Below are 23,570 nucleotides of genomic sequence, written 5' to 3'. Positions count from 1 at the left end.
TTGGTGAAGGTCCTTCTGGGACCAAATAGATAGGAGTTTTATCTTTTTGCTTTATGAAATGTAATAAGACCAATGGCCATCAGTGATTTTCATTTCTTGTTTATTTAGTGTCAATATGGGATTCGTCTAATTTTTATCAATAAAATGAGGCATTTAGCATCCTAAGTTCTCCAAATCAATTTGTCGCTAGGCCCACCTCAGGCATAAAGAGGTCCCCAAATTAAGACATGATCTAAATTCCCGCACTATGTGTTTAAATACTGTAATACTTTTTGTGATCCTCACTAACTTGGTTAACTTTTGTTTTAGTCTTTGTTTTTGTTTTTATTATTCTCCTCCCCAAAGGTTAGTTCGTGCACTTTGGCAACATCATCCTATTCAACAAGATCCAAGGGCCCTCCATCTACTCCTCCTCTTACTCTTGTCAAAAACAAGAACAAAAGTAAGATAGAAGATCTGAACAACGTCAAAAAGGAGAATCCAACTGAACGGCTAGAGGCCACTAACGGCCATGGTACTCAGGTTCCTAAGGAGAATGTATCCCAACTTGAACAAAAGCTATTGAAATTCCAAGAAGAGCTCGATCAAGTTCAGAATCTGGCAAGCCTGACATTTTTCCTCAGCACCCCAGATATCACCTTTCCCAATACTCAAAACCCTACACCGCCTCAAAATGTCCCAAAGCAATAGAATCATCCCGCTCCTCACACTATTCCACCAAAGACACAATGCAACACCTACCATACCCCAAACAACACTCCACTACTTATCCCAGAACTCCAAAACTCCACAAATGACCACTTTCACGCCCACCATAACACCCCTATGTACGTGAAGACCATACCACACTCCACCTAACCTATCTCAAACACACCTCAGTCTGATGAAAAGGATCTGCTTATTAGAAACCTAGCTGAGGAACTTAAGACAATGACTAGCCAGATTCAAGGCATTGAGGGAAGCAAAGGAATCGATGGGCTAAACTATGAAGATCTTTGCATACAACCCAATGTCGAACTGCCTGAGGGATACAAACTTCCGAAGTTCACACTGTTTGACGGTACAGGCGATCCAAGGGTCCATTTGAGGACGTATTGTGACAAACTGGTTGGAGTAGGGAAAGACGAGAGAATCCGCATGAAGCTATTCATGAGAAGTTTGAAAGGAGATGTGTTGTCTTGGTACATCAGCCAAGATCCAAAGAAGTGGTCAAGATGGGTAGGCATGTCATTCGACTTTATGGACAGGTTCAGGTTTAACACAGAGAATGCACCGAATGTGTTCTATATTCAGAATCTAAAGAACAAGCCTATAGAAACATTTTGCGAGTATGCTACTCACTGGAGGTTCGAAGCTGCTAAGGTCAGGCCTGCCATAAAGGAGGAACAGATGAACAAATTCTTTGTCCGGGCCCAAGACCAGCAATACTATGAACGACTAATGATCATTGAAAGCCACAAATTTTCTGACATTATCAAATTGAGTGAAAGAATTGAAGAAGGTATCAAAAGCGGTATGGTTACAAACTTCGAGGCCTTTCAAGCTACAAATAAGGCTTTACAATCCGGTGGTGTGTCCAAGAAAGGGACGTAGGATCCATGATGGTTGTACAAAGGACCAAATCTCCTATCAAATACCAAACTTACCCAACATCTCCACCACATATCAGCCTACTCTGAACTACCAAGCATCCTCACCCTCCTATCAAGCTCCACCATCCACTTATCAATCACCTACACCTCCCACATATCAGCCTACTTCGCCCAAATATTCCCAACCTGCTCATGTCTACCAAACCTATAATACTCAACCATCCCACTATCAATCACCTCCTGCACGCCAAAACTTCCCTAGACCTCGACCAAATTTTGATCGCAGACCTCCAAAACAATATACAACCATTGCTGAACCTATTGACCAGTTGTATGATAGGCTCAAAGCTACTGGTTATGTCACCCCTATCCCTGCTGAAACCCTTGAGAACCCTTCTCAGAGGGTTAATCCAAACAAATCCTGTGCATACCACTCCGGCATGAAAGGGCACACCATCGATAAATGTTGTTCCTTGAAAGACAAGATCCAGACTTTAGTTAATAACAAGATTATTGTGGCAAAGGAACCCGCTCCAAATGTCTATAACAACCCTTTACCAGACCATAAGGGTGGAGGTATTCACATGATTGAAATAGAAAATGATTGAGATCCCGAGGGATCAATCAGGTTGATCGCAGAAGGTGATGACCAAAGAAGCCAATAGTTACTCTCAATCCAATCATAGTCCAGATTCAACCGTTTGAGGATACTGAGGTGAACGTATCTGTACCACTTGAATTTGAAGCGACATCATCTGCAAAAACCAACACCAATTGAGGTCGAATTCGTGTCTCCAGCAAATGCACCCACACCATTTGAAGTTGTAGTTTTACCACCTAAGGCATATGCTCCGTTCGGAGTAAGGGTAGCCACGCTGATCCCAGTGGCGATGTTGACCATGACACCATTCCATATAAAGGTTGTACCTTGGGACTATACAGCCTAGGCAAGGAGGAAAGGAAAGGTCAAGTTCAAAGAGACTATTGCAGCACAGGGGATGATAAGAACTGGTAGAGTCTATACCCCTGAACATCTAGCTGAGTCAAGCAAACAGGCCTCCAATCGGCCACCCATCATTTAGACAGGTCCAGACGACCTTTAGAGAAAGATACAAGCCAAGAAATACTCGGTCATCGACCAGTTGAACAAAATACCAACACAAATCTCCATTCTTGCTTTGCTACAAAATTCTGAGGCACACAAGAATGCTCTGCTAAAGGTGCTGAGTGAAGCATACGTACCAAGCAACATCATTGGCGGGGAGATGGCCAATATGGTAGGACAGGTGTTGGAGAGCCATAAGATTACCTTTTATGAGGACGAGCTGCCACCTAAAGGTTTGGGGCACAACAAGGCACTACACATCACTGTGCAATGGGAGGACTATTTTATCACCAGAATCCTGATCAATAGAGGTTCCAACCTCAACATTTGTCCACTGGTAACACTCAAGAAGTTGGGTAAAGGACTGCACGAGATAAAGGATGGAGCTATCAATGTGAAAGCCTTTGATGGTTCACAGAGGTCCACCATTGGGGACATTAGTCTATGCTTGCAAAATGGGGCCAACATGGTTCGATGTCAACTTCCAGGTGATAGACGTGCCAGCATCTTAAAATCTGCTGTTGGGACGGCCGTGGATTCATGCTGCTGGGGCCTTTGCATAAACACGACATCAGGAAGTAAAATTCTAATGGAATCATCAAGAGGTGATCATTCACGGTGATGGTAGCAACCCTATATACAGTCGCCAGACCATTTCGACAATCGAAGGAAGAAGGAAGCTAGGTGGAGAGACTTACCACCACATTGAAAGGGTAAATGCTGTTGACAAGGATAAATGATGGGATAAAAAATCGAAAGTATACTGAACTGGAGTGGGTATGAGTACACCTGGGAAGAATTGCTAAGCCCATAAATCTCAAGAAACATGGAACCACTTTCAGTCTGGGATATGAGTACACCTGGGAAGAATTCAACAACTGGTCGCCACCATGGCGCAGTCCTTATTACCCACTAGAGCAGCCAATACCGCATTTGGAGCAGACTTTCCAGTAGGCCGACATTGTTTATGGGTCAGAGGAAGAAGAAGCCCTAGCCGCGGTAAAGAACTTGTTCATGGAAGACAATGGCGTGGACTGTTGTGTTGTTCTCGAGAAGGGGGGGGGAGAAAGGCCCTTCCATACAGGCTGTGAGCAGAGGGGCACACCTCAATAACTGGACTATCAAGACAACCATAGCCCGACGAACCTCGGGGTAGCAAGGCTAAAACAAGCACCATGCACTGTTTTTATTTAATAAATGATTTTCTTTTCATATTTTTAATTTCCGTAATAAGATTTTCAATGTTCAAAACAGTTATGCAATTTATCAAAGCATTTTGACTCTTCTTATGAATCAACATTTATTATTTTTCTCTCATTACTTTACTTATACAACATTATTATTACTTATATTGATGAACCAATGACTGTTACATGCAATGAGACAACGCAACAAATGGACATTGATTCAGATGAAGATGACATACTAGATGAGATTGTCAAAGAAGTTGAGAACTTTGAGAATAGAGCTAAGTCCAACATGGACGAGATAGAAATTGTTAACTTGGGAGATATAGAAAATGTAAAGGAAACACTAATCAACGTCCACTTATCGTCGTCAGAAAAGAAGGAATACATAGAATTTCTAAAGGAATATGAGGACATATTCGCCTGGTCATATGATGACATGACTGGTCTGAGTACGTCTATTGTGGCTGACAAACTGCCAACCGATCCGACATGTCCTCCGGTAAAGCAAAAGCTCAGAAAGTTCAAGCCTGATATGAGTTTGAAAATTAAGGAAGAAGTCACTAAGCAAGTCAATGCTAAGTTTCTTAGGGTAGTAGAATACCCGACATGGCTAGCCAACATCGTGCCAGTGCCAATAAAGGATGGGAAGGTCAGAGTTTGTGTCGACTACCGGGATCTCAACCGGGCCAGTCCAAAAGACGACTTCCCTTTGCCGAACATACACATCCTGATTGACAATTGCGCCAAGCACGAGCTGCAGTCATTTGTAGATTGTTTCGCGGGTTATCATCATATCTGGATGGATGAAGAAGATGCTGAGAAAATGGCTTTCATTACACTATGGGGAACGTATTGTTGCAAGATGATGTCGTTCGGCCTAAAGAATGTAGGGGCTACCTACATGAGGGACATGACTACCATTTTTCATGATATGATATATAAGGAGATTGAGGTATATGTAGATGATGTCATCATCAAGTCCAAGAAGGACATTGATCACATGGAAGATTTGAAGAAGTTCTTCAATAGATTGCGAAGGTACAACCTGAAACTGAACCCCGCAAAATGCACATTTGGGGTTCCTGCTGGGAAATTACTTGGGTTTATTGTGAGTCACCGAGGAATAGAACTAGATACATCAAAAGTCAAAGCTATTCAAGAATTGTCACCGCCAAAGAACAAGAAAGATATGATGAGCTTCTTGGGAAGGCTCAATTACATCAGCCGATTCATAACACAGTTTACGGTTATTTGTAAGCCAATCTTTAAGATGTTGAAGAAGGACGCCGCTACCAAATGGACTGATGACTACCAAAAGGCCTTCGACAAAATCAAAGAGTAAATGTCAACACCACCAGCCTTGGTCCTTCCCAAGCCAGGTAGACCCTTATTACTCTACTTTGCAGTATTGGATGGGTCTTTTGGTTGCATTCTGGTGCAGCATGATGAAACCGGGAGGAAAGAGCAGGCCAACTATTATCTCAGTAAGAAGTTCACCTCGTACGAGGCCCGGTATTCTTCGTTAGAGCACACCTGTTGTTCTTTAACTTGGGTAGCTCAGAAGCTGAGGCATTATTTTTATGCCTATGCTACGTATCTCATATCAAGGATGGATCCTTTGAAGTACATCTTCCAAAAGCCCATGCCCATTGGCAAGCTAGCTAAGTAGCAAATCCTGTTGAGCGAGTTCGACATTGTGTACATAATTCAGAAAGCGGTCAAGGTACAAGCATTAGCAGACCACCTTGCGGAGAATCCCGTGGATGGAGAATACGAACCCCTGAAAATGTATTTTCCCGATGAAGAGGTATCATTCATAGGAGAAGACATTGCAGAATCCTATGATAGTTGGAGAATGTTTTTTGATGGAGTGGAAAACTTCAAAGGAGTTGGCATAGGAGCATTCCTAGTATTAGAAACCGGTCAGCATTATCCGGTGTCCACCAAACTCAGGTTCCCATGCACCAACAATATGGCCGAGTATGAAGCCTGCATCCTAGGGTTCAAAATGGCCATTGACATGAAAATTCAAGAGCTGCTAGTAATTGGAGATTCAAACCTATTTATACATCAAGTGCGACAAGAATGGGCAACCAAGAACTCCAAGATACTTCCATATCTACATCATGTACAGGAATTGAGGAAAAAGTTCACGAAAGCTGAATTCCAACATGTTCCCAGAATCCAGAATGAGTTCGCTGACGCGTTAGCTACCTTGTCGTTTATGATACAACATCCAGACAAAAATTTCATTGATCCCATTCCAGTAAAGATCCATGATCTGCCAGCTTACTATGCCCATGTTGAAGAAGAAGCAGATGGGAAGCCTTGGTTTCATGATATCAAGGAATATTTGGCAAAATGAGAGTACCTAGAACTTGCTAATCCTACTCAGAAACGCACACTTCGGAGGTTATCCAATAATTTCTTTCAAAACTGAGGAATCTTGTATAGGAGGACTCCCAATTTAGGACTATTAAGGTATGTCGACTCAAAGGAAGCATCCAAGCTGCTAGAGGAAATTCATGCTGGGACCTGCTGCCCACATATGAACGATTTTGTCTTAGCAAAGAAGATACTTCGAGCTGGTTACTTTTGGATGACTATAGAAATGGAATGCATCCAGTATTTCTGAAATGACACCGTTGTTAGATATATGTAGACATGATAAAGGTACCTCCAAATGAGTTTAATGCAACAAGATCACCATGGCCGTTCGCCGCTTGGGGAATGGATGTTATTGGGCCAATCAAGCCTGCCGATTCCAATGGACATAGGTTTATCCTGGCAGCCATAGACTTTTTTACCAAATGGGTCAAAGCAGCATCTTACAGAGCAGTAAGTAAGAAAGTCGTGATAGACTTTGTCCGTGACTGCATTCTTTGTTGATTCGAGATTCTAGAGTCGATCATTACTGATAATGGCTCCAACCTCAATAGTGACTTGATAAAAGTTATGTGTGAATCTTTCAAGATCAAACACAAGAATTCCACAGCCTATAGGCCGCGAATGAATGGAGCTGTAGAGTCCGCCAATATCAAGAAGATATTAAGGAAAATGATAGAGAGGCATAAACAGTTGCACGAGAAGTTATCATTTACTCTATTAGGATATCACACCACAACCCACACATCAACTGGGGCAACCCCCTATATGCTGTTTTATGGTACAGAGACAGTCATTCCCGTCGAGGTAGAAATTCCTTCCCTAAGGATCATACAAAAAGCTGAGCTCGACGATGCAAAATTGGTGAAAAGTCGTTAGGAGCAACTAGCCCTTATCGACGGAAAAAGAATGAATGCAGTTTGCCATGGTCATCTCTATCAAAACAGAATGTCCAAAGCCTTCAACAAAAGAGTCAAGCCGAGACAGTTCACACTGGGGCAGTTGGTGTTAAAGAAAATTTTTCCGCATCAAGATGAAGTCAAAGGGAAATTCTCTCCCAATTGGCAGGGTCCATACATGGTTCATCGGGTTTTGATAGGAGGAGCCCTTCATACTTGTAGAAATGGACGGAGAAGTCTGGCCAAAACCAATCAATTTAGATGCAGTCAAGTGCTACTATGTGTAATCTTTATGTTTCCCTTATATGATGTAATTTGAACTACGCCTGACATGATTCCCATTTAAGAGGGGATACATAGGCAGCCCTATGGGTTCGGTCACAATTCAATAAAAATTTCATTCCCCCCCCCCCTAATTGGAAACTAGGACAGAATTTTGAGGAGGACCCTTAAAATTCCGAAGTAATTTCAGCCAATCGTCGCAAGCAACAATCAGAAGCATCAACCTATTAAACTGGGGTAGACTTTTGAGGGAGACCCTCAAAATTCCGTAGTAAGAGAGTTTGCAATGTCCTGAACCACGTCACTGTCGTCGGTTCATCTAAAGATTATAATTATGTCATATTTTTACAAAATCATGCATATTACTGAAATTGCTTTATTTAGCAATGCTACCCCAATGATACATACATTATCACTAGATCAGAGCCTAACAGGTCAAGCAAAGCCAGCAGGGATATGAACTAACCTCCCATTTACAAACTGACAATTTTTCTTTGGATGCAGTCACTTGGATTGCGAAATCATCAAACATACTATACACCCGTAGGACAAACATTATTCAGGAATACAACTCTCGGAACCATTGCCACTTACCAACATTTGCTATCCGCACTCACTAGTGATATTCCGTATGTCACAATGTCCCCGACAATCACTATGCCGCAATCTGCTATCAGCTAAGAAAGCTCTACTACCATATGCCATTTTATTTCTTGCATAAGGCTACCATTCTGCATTCCGAGACTAAGCGCTGTCTCCATCTGTATTTTGCATTGCATAAGGCTACCATTCTGCCTTACGAGACTAAACATTGTCTCCATCTGCATTTTTGCATTGCATAAGGCTACCATTCTGCCTTCTGAGACTAAACTTTGTCTCCATCTGCATTTTTGCATTGCATAAGGCTACCATTCTGCCTTCCGAGGTTAAGCTCTGCCTCCATCTACATTTTCATTGCATAAGGCTAAACACTGCCTTCATCCTTGCATAAGGCTAAACACTGCCTCACTGCATCCGCATGGCTGAAAGATCACCGCACACTACATCTCATGGGCTGAAAGATCACCACATACTGCATCTGCATAGGCTGGAAGATCACCTTATACTACATCCGCATGGCTGAAATATCGCCACATACTGCCTCTCACAGCTGAAAGATCGCCCCATACTGCATCTGCCTGGTTGAAAGATCGCCTCATTCTGCATCTCACGGCTGAAATATCACCCCATACTGCATCTACATGGATGAAAGATCGCCACATACTGCATCTCACGGCTAAAATATAGCTACATACTACATCTCATGGGCTGAATGATCGCCAAATTATCTAAAGGCGTCATCGTTCGGAGGCACCATCTTCATAGCCCGAGAACACCATGTCATGGCCTGAGGATCTTTTTTAATCTTTTGAATATCATTATTCAAAGGCACCATGGTTCAGAGGCACCATGGTTCAGAGGCACCATCCTCATAGCCTGTGAGCATCATTTCATGGCCTGCGAATCCTTTATCATACGCTTCATGGCCCAGGACGTCATGGTCTAAGGACGTCATCCTAACCGTCCGAAGACAACATTCATGGTCCGACGGGAATTTGCATCATGTTTAGATTTATGCGCAGTATACGCTTGTATTGTTTCTAATTGCAGGTACATCGGCGAGCAACGGCCATCCCGGTAGGAGCAAGCCCGCTCCAGTTCTGGCAGCCATATCGAACCTTAACCATTCTCACATGACGCCCACTCACCCTGTCCTAGATAGTGCGTCCGTTCTTGGAAAGTTTTCATCGGCATACTCCGCCGATGGATCTTGAACTACATATGGTCTGATTCCTAAGAACCGGGGATATGTAGGCAGCTCAAAAGCCAGGTGCAGCCTAACTTCTTCCAACCGTTTTGTTCGGTCAAAATTGGACATCATATCTTTACCCGACAACTCTTTCATCCTTCCCGGGTAAAGAGGGGCAGTTGTTGATACCCAATTTTTCCTATATATTTTTTAATATGCAAAATACCTTGAAAAGAGCATATGTATGCATATATAAGTATGTCTAAGTGTTTTGTTATTTTTTCTTAATTTTTAAACCAATTTATTTCTCTATTTTATCCATAAAAACCAATAATTATTTCCCAAAATTAGCATTTTGGTGATTCACTTGTTGGACTTTTATTTTTTGCTAAAATATAGCTAAGGGAAGTTTTGCATATTTTTACAAATTTATTTAATAGTTTTTTAAAAGCTAAATTGCATAATTGCAATATTAGCATTTTTTAGGATTTAATTGCGTTTATATTTATGAAAATTAATTCCAGTATTTTTAAATTGATAATTATATGTCATAAATTATTTTAGCACTTTTAATTTATTTTCAGAAATTAATTTACTATTTTTATAATTTTAAAGGGGAAAAATGGCTATTCAAATAATAGCCCAATTTCATTTCAATTATAGCCTAATTTGGCCCCAATCTGAACCCAATTCTTTCGGCCTAATTCCCACTCAAACCAGAACCCCTAACCAAATTTACATGACCCAACCCGGATCCCCACCTAATCCCTTTAATCCCAGTCGTTAATCATTTAGATCAACGGCCACCGACTTCCCTTTCCTTTTTTTAACTCCAAACGACCCCTTAACCTACTTCATTATTCAACCTAACGCCGCCTTTTAATCCCTATTCTCTCTCAACTCTCTCTGAAACTCTTATGAAACCTAGCCACCGCCATCAAACTACACCCTAATCCACCCTAAACCTTGCATAATCCATGGCCTCCCATGGCCATTGGAGACGTGTAGTGGCCTCCTATGGCTCCTGGGTGTTTGTTCCAATGGTTTCATGACTAGACCTTGAGGGAATCTGGTCCAGTCCTTGTTCGATTTCAGTTCGTGGCTTTTCTCCGGTCATCCTTGACCTTTCTCCTGCCAGCCATGGCTGTTCGAGTCAGATCCTTGACTCTCCTGGTTAGATCGGTAACTTTCGAGGCCTTTCTCACCTTTTCTGGGTTTTTGAAACCCTAATATTTAAGATCTTTCAACTTTCTCTCAGATCTACTTTAGATCTGTACTTACTATAACTTTCTTAAGTGTTTCTCGAAGGTTCTTTAACTTTGCTTTCAAAAACGACTCTTCATTTTTCGATTAGGGTTTTCCTTAAAGTTATTTCAAAATGCCTTCTCTGATTTTAACGTGTTTGTGATTTTGCTATGTTTTGCTCATGTTGTTCTTCTATCTGTGTTAGCATGTTGAAAACCCTAATATCTTTTGGGTCTCATTCGAGTTCTGAAGCTGTTTGTTAGATGAGTACTCGTTTGGTTAAGTTCTTGTTTGACTTATTTGTTTATCATCTTTTAAATGCGATTATTGTTGAAACCCTAAGTCTTCTTGGTCTAAAACTGTTTGTTTGAGCATGCACTTGATTCGATTAAAGTTCTTTGTTTCTGACTCCCTATTCTTTATATGGCTTATCTGATTCCGAGTTTTACTATCTTTTAAACTCGACTTGAAACCAAAAATTTTCAAAAGGTTTCCTCACTTGTTACTGTGAGACCTTTACTTGTTTGACTCTCTTCTTCACCTTGGCTATATGTGTGAGACCTGACTATCTACTGAACCTTATGCTTATTTCTGCTACTAGTGCATGCTGCTTCTTTTGCCAATGGGCTTGGCCTCACATGTCTGATGTCTCTGTTCACTCTGTTTATATACTGAATGGCAGAAGCATGTTTCTTCCTTGATTGATCTTGATCTTGTGACTAATTCCAAAGCTTTTCTTTTATGAACCCTAATTTCACTCGCCTGTTTAAAATTGATTGATTCTTTTCCCTTTACTATAATATTTACTTTGCTGAATCCTTTCCAAAAATAAGCATATTTTCGTACTCAGACTTGATTGTTCACTGCATGCTTTTACTACCCCTATTATGGCAATGATCAATCTACTCTCAAACTGATTTCTTTCCTTATTTAAACATATTACTACCCGTTAAACAGTGATTCCTTAATTAAAGGGAATCACTTGTATAATTGATTCTGACCATTGATTGTTTTCATATTTGTATTAAAACTTTACTTATTACCTTACTTTTCACTAGTTTTCAGAAACTATAAATACCCTGCATCCTTTTTCTTTCAAACACGAACCATCTGAGTTCAGAACACCCACTTCACTCAAAACTCTCTCTCTTCTCTATTACTACTTGTGCTTACTGCTTTGTCTAGTCGGCTGAAAGCCAAGGCTAGGCTGTGGAAATTTTCTTACTTTTCCTTTCTGCATTTGCTTCTTACTGGTATGTCCTAATTAATCTTTGAGCATAAAAAACAACATGTTTCTTTAGCTATTTCCTTCACTCTTGCTTGTTTCTACTTATACTTATGCAATCAAGTTTCATTACTAAACATGCTGTAATCTGCTCCCTCCCCTTCTAAATTAATGTGTTCCCTTATGTATGTACTTTGTCAGTCACTTGATTATGTGATTTACTATCCCAAACCCATATCCCCTTATGTGTTTATATTCCCTAGCTGGTTTATGGGCATGCCATCATCATCTATTGCTATGCATGTCCAAACCTGACTCCTCCTAGGGTCATATGCTTCATGAAATGTATTCCCAAACCGGTGACCCCTTTGTGCAATTGTTGATTCTACTTTACTATTACTGTTTTCAAATCACTCTTACCCTTTACTATTCTCAACCCAGTTTTAAATAAATCTTTGTTTCTGTACTTCCACTATACTCTTAGAAATTAGGTTCTGCCCCTCTTGTTTGAGCCTTACCTTGGGACCCATGAGCTCACTCTGAACTTGGACACATAAGAGCTGGCCCTTCCACACTGCAGTCATCTCTATCTGGTTATTCAAACCTGGGTGTAAGCACTGTCCGGTGTCCCTTGAGACCCTTAAAGAACTTTGACACACCCAGGTCTGAGAAAGGCTTTGAAACAAGTGGTGTTTGAGGAGGTTTATTCCATAACTCAGAGAAGAAGTCCAGAATCAGGCTTCCTCTGGTTGTAACTTCTTCTTTTACACTTTTCTGATGTAATTCATTAATTGTTCTGTAATAATTTATAATAAACATCGGGGTTGGCTAGTGAAAAGGGGATGGGTAATTATGCATGTTTAGCTATTAGAAGGGTAGAAAATATGCCTATATGACCTGTTTTAAATTCTGTATGTTTAACTCTGCAGTTAGATAGCATGCCTGTAGAACCTGTTTTAAATTCTACATGTTTAACTCTGCATTTAGATAACATGCCAATAGGACTTGTTTTTAATTCTGCATGTCTTATTACCACACTTAGACACCATGTTTTAGGATCTAAACGGCTATAATCAAACATCATGTCCATAAGGTTTAAATCAGTATTTTTCATAGAAATCATGCCTATGGGAATTTCAAGTAATTCCTGCCTGTTTCACTTCATTTTCAACTAGATATCATGTCTATAGGAATTAGAAATTAGCAATAATAGATATCATGCCTATAGGATCTAAAACCAGCCTAGTTTAAAATCAGTTTAACTCGTACTATTTTGAACTAGTTTTAAACAACCTACTCTCCTTTTATTAATACGGTTTAGAAAGCATGCCTATAGGATCTCAAATCACTCATTTTAAAATTGTTATTGCTTTGCTACATTCTGAATCAGTAATAGACATCATGCTTATAGGATATCACCAACACACTTAGGAAAGCCTTAGGTGACAACAATAAAAAATTGAATCCGCCTTTGTTAATTAGTAACTGCTACAACTAGCAGGCAGGCCTGATTCGGACTTTTTATCTGAGTTATGTAATAAACTGGTCTGCCTCAACAATTAAAATTCCCCTTGCCTTAGTACTTTAAATTCAGACCCTAAATATGTTTAAGTCATGCTATTTATGTGCTTTGCTTGAGGAGGTATACATGAGCCTCTTAGTTGTTTACATGTTTCCCCCTAATGTGCATTCCTATATGTTTTTGTATGTCGCCTTAGCTTTTTTTACCTTTTGAAACCTAAAAGTCAGCCTAATACCCCCCATTTAGGAATAGTAGTCCTAAGTTCCTCCGAGACTAATATGAATGGGATGGGTAATAACATGCAATAGTGGTCGAGACCAATCCGCGCTTTAATACCTTAACGGGGTGGGAAGGATAGATATGGATATGATGATCGGTGCGCTAATACCACGTGTATCCCCTCTTCTAAGGAGTGTCTTACCGGGTATCGCATTGATGTGATCCATATTATAATAAAACCTATGACCCCTTTCCTTTTCATTTGCAACTTCTTTTCAAAATTCGTCTTTTAATAATTGTTCTTTCAAACTCTTATGTGTTTAAACTAAAATCCCCTACTATTTGAGCCTATACTCGTCTATTTGCTAAATTGCTCAAATTTACAAAAAACTGTCTGGCCGGGAACCACACTAGTGGATCCTGAGGGGTGTCTAACACTTTCCCCTTGGGATAATTTCAAGCCCTTAACCTATCTCTGGTTATCAAACAAACTTGAAGTGAACCATATGGGTGTCATAATGCACCTTAACTCATTAGATGGTTACTCTTCAAAATGCAAAACCCAATTCCCAAAAGGAATGAGTTTTCATACACCCCAAAAATGTCATAAACCCGATTTTTCGATGCAAAGAGGGAAAAGGGGGCGCGACAACCCCAGCTTTGATATCCATACTGTACCTGTTGCAAAATTCAGAGGCACACAAGAATGCCCTGATGAAAGTTTTAAGTGAAGCTTACGTTCCCAACAATATCACCTGCGGAGAGATGGTCAATATGGTAGGACAGGCACTGGAAAGTCATAAGATAATCTTCCACGAAGACGAGCTACCGCCTAAAGGGTTGAATCACAACCGAGCATTGTATATCACAGTGCAATTTGAGGACAAATTCATTTCCAGGGTCTTGATTTATAGAGGTTCAAGCCTCAATATTTGTCCGTTGGATACTCTGAAAAGATTGGGCATAGGTTTCTATGAAATACGGGCAGGTGTTGTACCCAATATTTTCCTATATATTTTAAATAAGCATAAATACCTTCTAAATAGCATACATATGAATATATAAGCATGCACAAGGCTTTATTATTTTCCCCATACTTTTTAAGGGTTTAAATTGGTTTATTTTCTCCCTTTTTACCCATAAAATCCCCAAAAAATTATTTTCAAAATTATTGTTTCGATAATTCATCTATTTAATTTCTATGTTTATGCCAAAATATGGCTAATGTAATTTTTGTGTATTTTTATGATTAAATTTGGTATTTTTAAAGCTAAATTGCATATAATTGCAATGTTAGCATATTTTAAGATTTAATTATGTTTTATATGCATAAAATTGGATTTTGTATTTTTAGATTGTTAATTATGTATTTTTAAATCATTTTTGCACCTTAAATAATTTTCCAATTATCTATTACTCTTATAAAATAAAATAGGGAAAAACTGGCTATTTAAATTATAGCCAAATTAGCTTTCAGTTATAGCCAAATCAGACCCCAATTCCCAGCCTAATTTTACAATTAAAACCTGACTCATACCCTATTAACCCTTACCCAAACCCGGAACCCACCTACCCGTTCTAAACCTGACCGTTGATCTCCCAAATCAACGGTCTAAATAATTCCTTTCCTTTTTAATTTCCAAACGACCACAAACCTTAATTCATTTCTCCAAAGGCGCCGCCTTCAGATGCTCTCTTATCTCCACTCTTCTCTCAAACCTAACCCTAGACTCTTCCACTCCCCTCCGTCTCCGGTCATCTCTAGCGACTATCCTTTTCAACCCAAGCCTCCAATGAGTCTCTCATCAATCTGCTAATCATCTCTAAGGCTTTCAAGGATCATAGGCCTTGTTGATTTGGATCTAGGGTATCTGTTTCTGTTACTTATGGGTTCTTCGGTGTGATTTTGGGCAAAATCACACCTTATATGTCACGATCGATGAAGTTTCAACGGGTTCTTTTTTATTTTACTTGGGTTTCTTTTTGAAACCCTAACTCTCTTCTGAATCTCACAGATCTGTGTTATTTTTATGCTTTAAGCCTATTTCCTTCTGTGATTTGCTTATTCTCGAGTTTTTTTTCTTTCTGAAAGACCTTCTACTTTAAACCATTTTTACTCCTTTTGAAAACTAAGGTTTTCGGAGTTCTTTTTATACCTGTTTCGACTGATTTATTTATTATTAAACTTTTTCCTTGTTTATCTTGACCGATTCTAAGTTCTTATTGCTTTTTAACTCAACTCTGTTAAAAACCCCTAATTTCTTAAAGATTTTCTTTACTTGTTTCTGTGAGTTAGCATGATTTTCTTTACTTGTTTCTGTGTGTTAGCCTGATTTTCTTTACTTGTCTATGTGTGTTAGCTTGAGTTTCTTTACTCTGCTTCTGTGTGTTAGCATGATGTTCTCCACTTTGGTTTTGTGTGTTAGCATGACTCTCCTTTACTTCGTTTTTGTGTGTTAGCCTGTTTACCTGGTTCTTGTTAATCTCTTGTGATCACCATGCTTCGAATACGTTCTGCAGAATCTCTAGCCTACTTACATCACCTCTACATGACTGTGTTTGCTCATCTTTTGTTTCTTTCTGCCTATATAATCGACTTTGTTTGTTTGCTACTTCTGTTCAATCATCTCTATTTATATGTTGAGGTATGCAGAATCATGACTTCCCATGATTGATTATGATTCTCCTTAACTTTTGGTAATTGAAAGATTTTCCTTCAAAGTACTGGAATTCTACTCGTCTATTTGAATTAACTGATTGCATTACTTTATTTACTATGGTACTTTGTTTTACTTAGTCTTTCCTTAATTAGGTCCTTTTGAATTTGGTCCTAATTGACTACTTTATGCCTACTGAATCTTGACACTTTCCTTATTTAATCATGCACTGATTTCCCTTCCTCCCTTATATGGTACTGAATCTTCCCGTTTCGCCCTGACTCCCTTAACTCAAGGAAGTACTTCCTTGATTCTCTGAAGTGATTGATTCTGAGTTCTTAAATTAGTATAATACTATGATTTTCACCTTATTCCACTACCTACTTTCAACTATAAATACTCTAAATCTTTCACAAAGGACACACACTTGGCTTTCAAAAACCCCCTCTCTTACTTAAAATCTCTGTGTTATTCTACTACTATTAGCCAGCTGCAAGCCAAGGCTAATCATCTATACTCGCTGGGTCTTTCATTCTGCTTACTTTTATCCTCACTGGTATGTCCTAGTTAATTTAAAGTCTCAACAACAACATGTTTCTCTTCTTGTTTCAATTTATATTATTTCTAGCCTGCTTTTACTTATGGTTTTTGTTGTGAAGTTTGTAGTTAAGCATGATAATATGACCCTCTTCCCTCTTTTGAATTCATGTACCCCCTGTGTAATTCGAGCATGCCTAGACAATTGTATTCTTTCACCTACTGTGCACCTACCACTTTGTGAATCCCAAACCCTTATTTCCTCTATGTGTTCATGACTGGATTGTGATTATGCCAGTATGAAAATATCTCTGAGCATGTCCATACCAGTCCTAATACTCCTACTGGGGTCATGTGTCTGCAGTCAATGTCTATGTATCCCCAAACCCCCTTAACCCCTTATTCACTAGTTGTGTTTATCCTGAAGTGTCTGAACTTTGTTTACCAGTCCAACTTCTTTTCAACAATCTCTGTTACTAATTGCTTTCAAAATAGATCTTTTGAGTTCAGTCTTTAATAAACTTCTTTCAAACATGAGTCTTGCACTTTCACTCCACTTCTAGTTAATAAGTTCTGCCCCTTCTAGTATGTGTACTGCCTTGGGATCCTCTTGAGAACCTTTGGAACTCTCGCATTCTAAGGCTGGCTTTCCACACTGCACTGGTTCAATGCTTGGCTATTAAGTCTACGTGTAAGCATTGCCCGGGGTCCTTGAGACCCTTAGGGAACTTTGATGCACCTAGACTCTGATTTGTCTATGGAAATGAGGCTTGAAAGACCATTGGAGGCTTTGGGTAACTATGGCCTGATAGCAGGCTCTCTATAGAATAGCTTTTTAATTTTCCATTTCACTTATGTAATTCATTTGTTGGCCTGTAATAATTTTTAAACAGATATTTGGGGTATTTAGTGAAAGGGTGGGTAGATGTATACCTTGTGGGGTAACTTGGGTAGAAATGCTGCCTTAGGACTTATTTGCAAATCTGCATGCCTCACTCGATAAAAACATACCTATATAGTTTTTATTCCTGTTGGATCTGATTACTTTTTCATAATTGAAAACATGCCTATAGGGTTTTTATTTCTATCGAATCAGATTTCATAATTGAAATCATGCTTATAAGGACTTCACTTTTAAAGTCACTTGCATTAGATACAAACCATGTTCATAAATCCTGTATTTGTCATGTTAGAGATCGTGTTTCCAGGTTCCAAGTCAACATGTTTTTAATCAACTCAAATATAGATATCATGCCTATAGGACATAATTCCGATTCAGTATATTTTTCACATGTTACTACAAATTGCCTAAAACCAATAATATGCCTAGATATCATATCTATAAGGATCTAATTCACAATTATGTCTGGTAATTCTAATTAGCCTAATAGATCACTTGTATCTCGCCTAGTTTATTTCTCAAAACTGGCTTTGCTAAGCAGCGACATTTCCTAAAACTAGTTCTTTCAACATTGCTCTAATCTTATTAGATATCCTGCCTATAGGATTAAAAGGGACTATTTCAAAACTTGTCTGTTTCTACATTAACATAAATATCAGTTCTGCATATAGGAAAGCCTTAGGTCATTTTCAAAACTTGCATGTCTCTGAAGCTGTTTCTATCACTCAACATTTGAATTCTAATGAGCCTTTTTTAAGAGATCCTAGGCAACTAATAGGTTGTGACTTATGTATCTGAAAGTGGTTTATTCCTGCATAGTCATTTAGAAATCCTGCCTTAGGATTTTAATTACTAAAGACCTTACTTGTGGTTGACACGTGCTGCATGTATGCTCGTTTGCGGAGGAAACTATGAGCCTTTAATTGCCCCATTTATGTGAAAGTCCTAAATGCTTCTCTTTGATTGCCACCTAAGATTTTTTGCCTTTAAAACCTTAGGGGTATGTCTAGAACTGCCTATAGGTAGAGGTCCTAACTCCCTCCGGGTCTATTAAGATGGGACGGGTAGCAGCACACAATAGGAATCAGTGACCAACACTCACTTTGCATGACCAATAAGGGAATGGGAAGGGTAGGACATTGCGTGGGGTGATCCTATAGGATAAACAACCTAGGACCCCTCTTTACCCCAAACATTCTCCTTGTTTAAAGCTATCTTTATAATTTGTTCAACCTTTATTTCACTACTTGACTTGTTTAAACGTGTTGTACTTATTTGATTCAACTATGGACTAATTTGTAAATATGAGTTCGGTCGGGACCCACAGTTGTGGACCAAGAGGGGTGCCTAACACCTTTCCCTCGAGGTTATCTCGAGCCCTTACCCTAATCTCTGGTAATGCAGACCAACCTAAAATTTAATCAATCTAGGTGCCCTAACACACAATAATCCATTAGGTGGCGACTCTTCAAATACCTAATTCGCAAAAGGAAATGAGTCATTGCACCCTATGGAATGTCGAAACCCGGACCTCTCTCCGAGAGGAGGGGAAAAAGGGGGCGCAATAGTAGGGAGCATGAACACGAAAGCCTTTGATGGGTCACAAAGGGCCACGATTGGGGAGATTAATCTTTGTCTACAGATGGGGCCAACTTGGTTCGACGTTGAATTCCAGGTGCTCGAAATATCAGCCTCCTACAATCTTCTATTGGGCCAACCATCGATGCATTCCACTGGGGTTATGGCTTCCACACTACATCAAGCCATAAAATTCGAATAGAACCATCAGGAGGTGATCATTCACGAAAATGGGAGTAACCCCATTTACACCAGTCAAACCATCCCGGTTATTAGAAATAGAAGAAGGTTATGAGAGGAAACCTATCATCACATCGAACGTGTCAATGACACCAAGAAAGACAAATGGTGGAGTAGCAAAATAGAAAGCATACTGGTATGGTCTGGGTAGGAACCCGAGGGCTTGGGAAAAATCTCCAGGGTATTACTAAACCAATACAACTGAAGCGTCATGGTACTACCTTTGGGCTCGGATACCAGTATACATAGCAGGAGTATGATGATTGGTCGCCTCCATGGCATAGACCGTATTACCCTCTCGAGCAACCAGTGCCACATCTGGATCAAGCTTTTTACCAAGCTGATACAATATAGGGAACTGCAGAAAAAGAAGCATTAGCTGGGCTGAGGAATCTGTTCTTGGAGGATGAAGACATGGACTGCAGTGCAATAATTGAGGAGAATGAGGAGGAAGAATGCCTCACTATTTAGATCGTGGAGAAGGGAGTTGTGCTCAGAAACTGGACCGCCACACCATCTCGGGACCGCAGAGTCCCTGGGTAGCTTGGCAGATTTTATTTTCTATAGTCATTCTAGGCATTTAAGATTTTCAGCAATTTTGTTTTAAAGACTTACTCATTTCAAAAATAAATGCTCGATTCATCGAGCCGTACTCGTTTGGATGATTTAAGTCTTAATCAAATGCATTGCTTTTTATTATTTATTATTATCTTCCATATTTTTCTTTCTACAGTGCTATTGTTACTTTTCTTGATGAACTAGTGACTGTGACATGTAATGAGGCAATGCAACACGAGGATAATGACTCGGATGAAGAAGATGAGACACCTGAGGAAATTGTCAGGGAAGTTGAAAACTTTGCAAATAAGCCTAAGTCCAACTTGGACGAAACCGAAGCAATAAATTTGGGGGACGCCGAGACCGTCAAGGAGACTCGCATCAGCATTCAATTATCGTCAACAGATAAAGAGGAGTACATTCGTTTCTTAAAGGAGTATAAGGACATTTTCACATAGTCGTATGATGACATGATCGGTTTGAGCACGTCTATAGTGGCTCACAAGTTGCCTACTAATCCCATGTGTCCACCAGTGAAGCAAAAACCCAGAAACTTCAAACTAGATATAAGCCTGAAAATCAAGGAGAAAGTTACTAAGCAGATCAAAGACAAAGTTCTTAGGGTTGTTGAGTACCCAACCTGGTTAGCCAATATTGTACAGATCCGAAGAAAGATGGGAAAGTCAGAGTATGTGTTGACTATCGGGATTTAAACAGAGCAAGTCCCAAGGATGACTTTCCACTGCCAAACATACACATCCTGATCGATAATTGCGTTAAACATGAACTCCAATCCTTTGTGGATTGCTTCGCAGGTTATCACCAAATCTGGATGGATGAAGAAGATGTAGAGAAAATCGCTTTTATTACACCATGGGGGTATACTGTTACAAAATGATGCCATTTGGTCTAAAGAATGCTGGGGCTACTTACATGAGGGACATGACAACCATCTTCTATGAAATGATACACAAAGAAATGGAGGTGTATGTGGATGAACATCATCATCAAATCTAAGAGGGCCGCAGATCACATAGTGGACTTGAGAAAGTTCTTTGACAGGATAAGGAGGTACAACTTGAAACTGAACCCCGCAAAGTGTGCATTCGGGGTTCCCACAGGAAAGTTACTAGGATTCATTGTCAGTTGTCGAGGGATCGAGCTGGATCCGTCTAAAGTCAAGGCTATTCAGGAATTACCACCACCTAGGAGCAAAAAGGACATGATGAGCTTTCTACGATGTCTCAACTATATCAGTCGCTTCATAGCATAGTCCACAGTCATATGTGAACCCATTTTCAAGATGCTGAGGAAAGATGCCGAAACAAGCTCGACCAAGAATTGTCAAAAAGCTTTCGACAAAATCAAGGTGTACCTGTCCATACCACCAGTTCTTGTCCTTCCAGAACCAAGACGACCTTTGCTACTCTATCTATCTGTATTGGATGAATCCTTCAGGTATGTACTGGGACAACATGACGAGACAGGGAGAAAGGATCAAGCCATATATTACAAGTTCACACCCTACGAGGCATGGTACTCTCTACTGGAATGCACTTGTTGTGCTTTGACCTGGACGGCGTAGAAGTTGAGGCATTACTTCTGTGCCAATACCACATACCTCATATCCAGGATGGATCCTTTAAAGTACATATTTCAGAAACCCATACCAACTAGGAAGCTAGCCAAGTGGCAGATACTATTGAGTGAGTTTGATACCATTGACATAGCTCAAAAGGCGGTTAAAGGACAAGCATTGGCAGATTATCTTGCTGAAAATTCGGTGGGAGGAGAATACGAACCCTTGAAAACATATTTTCCTAACGAAGAGGTGTCATTTGTAGGAGAGGACATTACCAAAGCATATGACGGTTGGAGGATGTTCTTTGACAGAGCTGCAAAATTTCAAAGGAGTGGGCATTGGAGCAGTTTTGGTATCAAAAATGGGTCAACATTATTCGGTATCTGCTAAACTCAGATTTCCCTGCACCAACAACATGGCAAAGTATGAAGCCTACATACTAGGACTCAACATGGCAATCAACATGAACATTCAGGAGTTGCTGGTAATCTATGATTCAGATTTGCTTGTGCACCAGGTACAAGGAGAGTGGGCCACCAAGAATTCCAAGATATTGCCATATCTACACTATGTACAAGAATTGAGAAGGGCGTTCACGAAGATAGAGTTTCGGCATGTTCCCAGAATTCAGAATGAGTTTGCCGATACATTGGCCACTTTGTCATCCATGATACAACATCCAGATAAGAATTTCCTTGATCCTATCCCAGTGAGAATTCATAATCACCCGGCATATTGTGCCCATGTTGAAGAAGAAACAGATGGAAAACCTTGGTTCCATGACATCAAGGAGTATTTGGAAAAAGGAGAATATTGGGAGCATGCAAACCACACTCTGAAATGTACGCTCCGAAGATTTTCCAATCACTTCTTACACAGCGAAGGAAACTTGTACAAGAGAACTCCTGATTTGGGATTGCTAAGATGTGTCGATGCAAAAGAAGCTTCTAAACTACTTGAGGATATATATGTTGGGACCTGTAGCCCGCATATGAATGGTTTTGTCTTGGCCAAGAAGATACTTAGGGCCAATTACTTTTGGATGACCATAGAGACAGATTGCGTCCAGTATGTCCACAAATGCTACCAATGCCAAGTGCATGCCTATATGATAAAAGTGCCGCCAAATGAGCTCAGTACAATAAGCCCACCTTGGCCATTCGCCGCATGGGGAATGGATGTCATTGGTTCGATTGAGCCCACTGCTTTAAATGGGCACATGTTTATTCTAGTGGCCATCGATTACTTCACAAAATGGGTAGAGGCTGCACCTTACAAAGTTATAACCAAGAAAGTCGTTGCAGACTTTGTCAAAGATTGTATTGTTTACCGATTCGGAGTTCCCGAGTCTATTATCACTGATAATGCAGCCAATCTCAACAGTGATCTGATGAAAGCGATGTGTGAAACTTTTAAAATCAATCACAAGAATTCCACAGCCTATAGACCTTAGATAAATGGAGCCGTAGAAGTCGCCAACAAAAACATCAAAAAGATACTAAGGAAAATGGTAGAGAACCACAAACAATGGCACGAGAAGCTATCCTCCGCTTTGTTGGGATACCATACTACATTTCGCACATCAATCGGGGCAACTCCTTACATGTTGGTTTACGGTACCGAAGCTATCATCCTAGCCAAGGTAGAGATTCCTTCTTAATCATACAGAAAGCTGAACTCAGCGATAAAGAATGGATAAGGAGTTGCTATAAACAATTGGCCCTTATAGATGGAAAAAGAATGAACGCAGTATGTCACGGTCAGCTTTACCAGAACATAATTTCTAGAGCTTTCAACAAAAGGGTCAAACCAAGACAATTTGGACCAGGACAGCTGGTACTGAAAAAGATCTTCCCACACCAAGATGACGCCAAAGGGAAATTCTCTCCCAACTGGCAAGGTCCTTACATGGTTCATAGGGTGCTAACAGGAGGTGCACTCGTACTTACAGAAATGGACGGAGAAATCTGGCCAAAACCAATCAATTCAGACACAGTCAAGAGATATTATGCTTAGACTATTTACATTTCCTTATCTGATATAATTGAACTACGCTTGACCTGA

At 39.9% G+C, this 23,570-nt stretch overlaps 2 protein-coding genes across 2 annotated transcripts; both read left to right on the top strand.

The window, feature by feature from the left end:
* Positions 1-930: 930 nt before the first annotated feature.
* LOC138885092 (uncharacterized) lies at positions 931-1,593 on the top strand. Its single transcript, XM_070165991.1, has one exon. The coding sequence runs from the start codon at positions 931-933 to the stop codon at positions 1,591-1,593; it is 663 nt and encodes a 220-aa protein (XP_070022092.1).
* Positions 1,594-5,895: 4,302 nt separating this feature from the next.
* On the top strand, positions 5,896-6,252 carry LOC138885091 (uncharacterized). The gene has a single exon (XM_070165990.1). It carries the CDS (start codon positions 5,896-5,898, stop codon positions 6,250-6,252), a length of 357 nt encoding a protein of 118 aa, XP_070022091.1.
* The last annotated feature ends 17,318 nt before the right edge of the window (positions 6,253-23,570 follow it).

The sequence above is a fragment of the Nicotiana sylvestris genome, chromosome 2 (assembly GCF_000393655.2).
Source record: "Nicotiana sylvestris chromosome 2, ASM39365v2, whole genome shotgun sequence".
Classification (NCBI taxonomy): domain Eukaryota; kingdom Viridiplantae; phylum Streptophyta; class Magnoliopsida; order Solanales; family Solanaceae; genus Nicotiana; species Nicotiana sylvestris.
The sequence above is the reverse complement of the archived record's forward strand: the minus strand, read 5'-3'. Positions and strand labels throughout refer to the sequence as shown.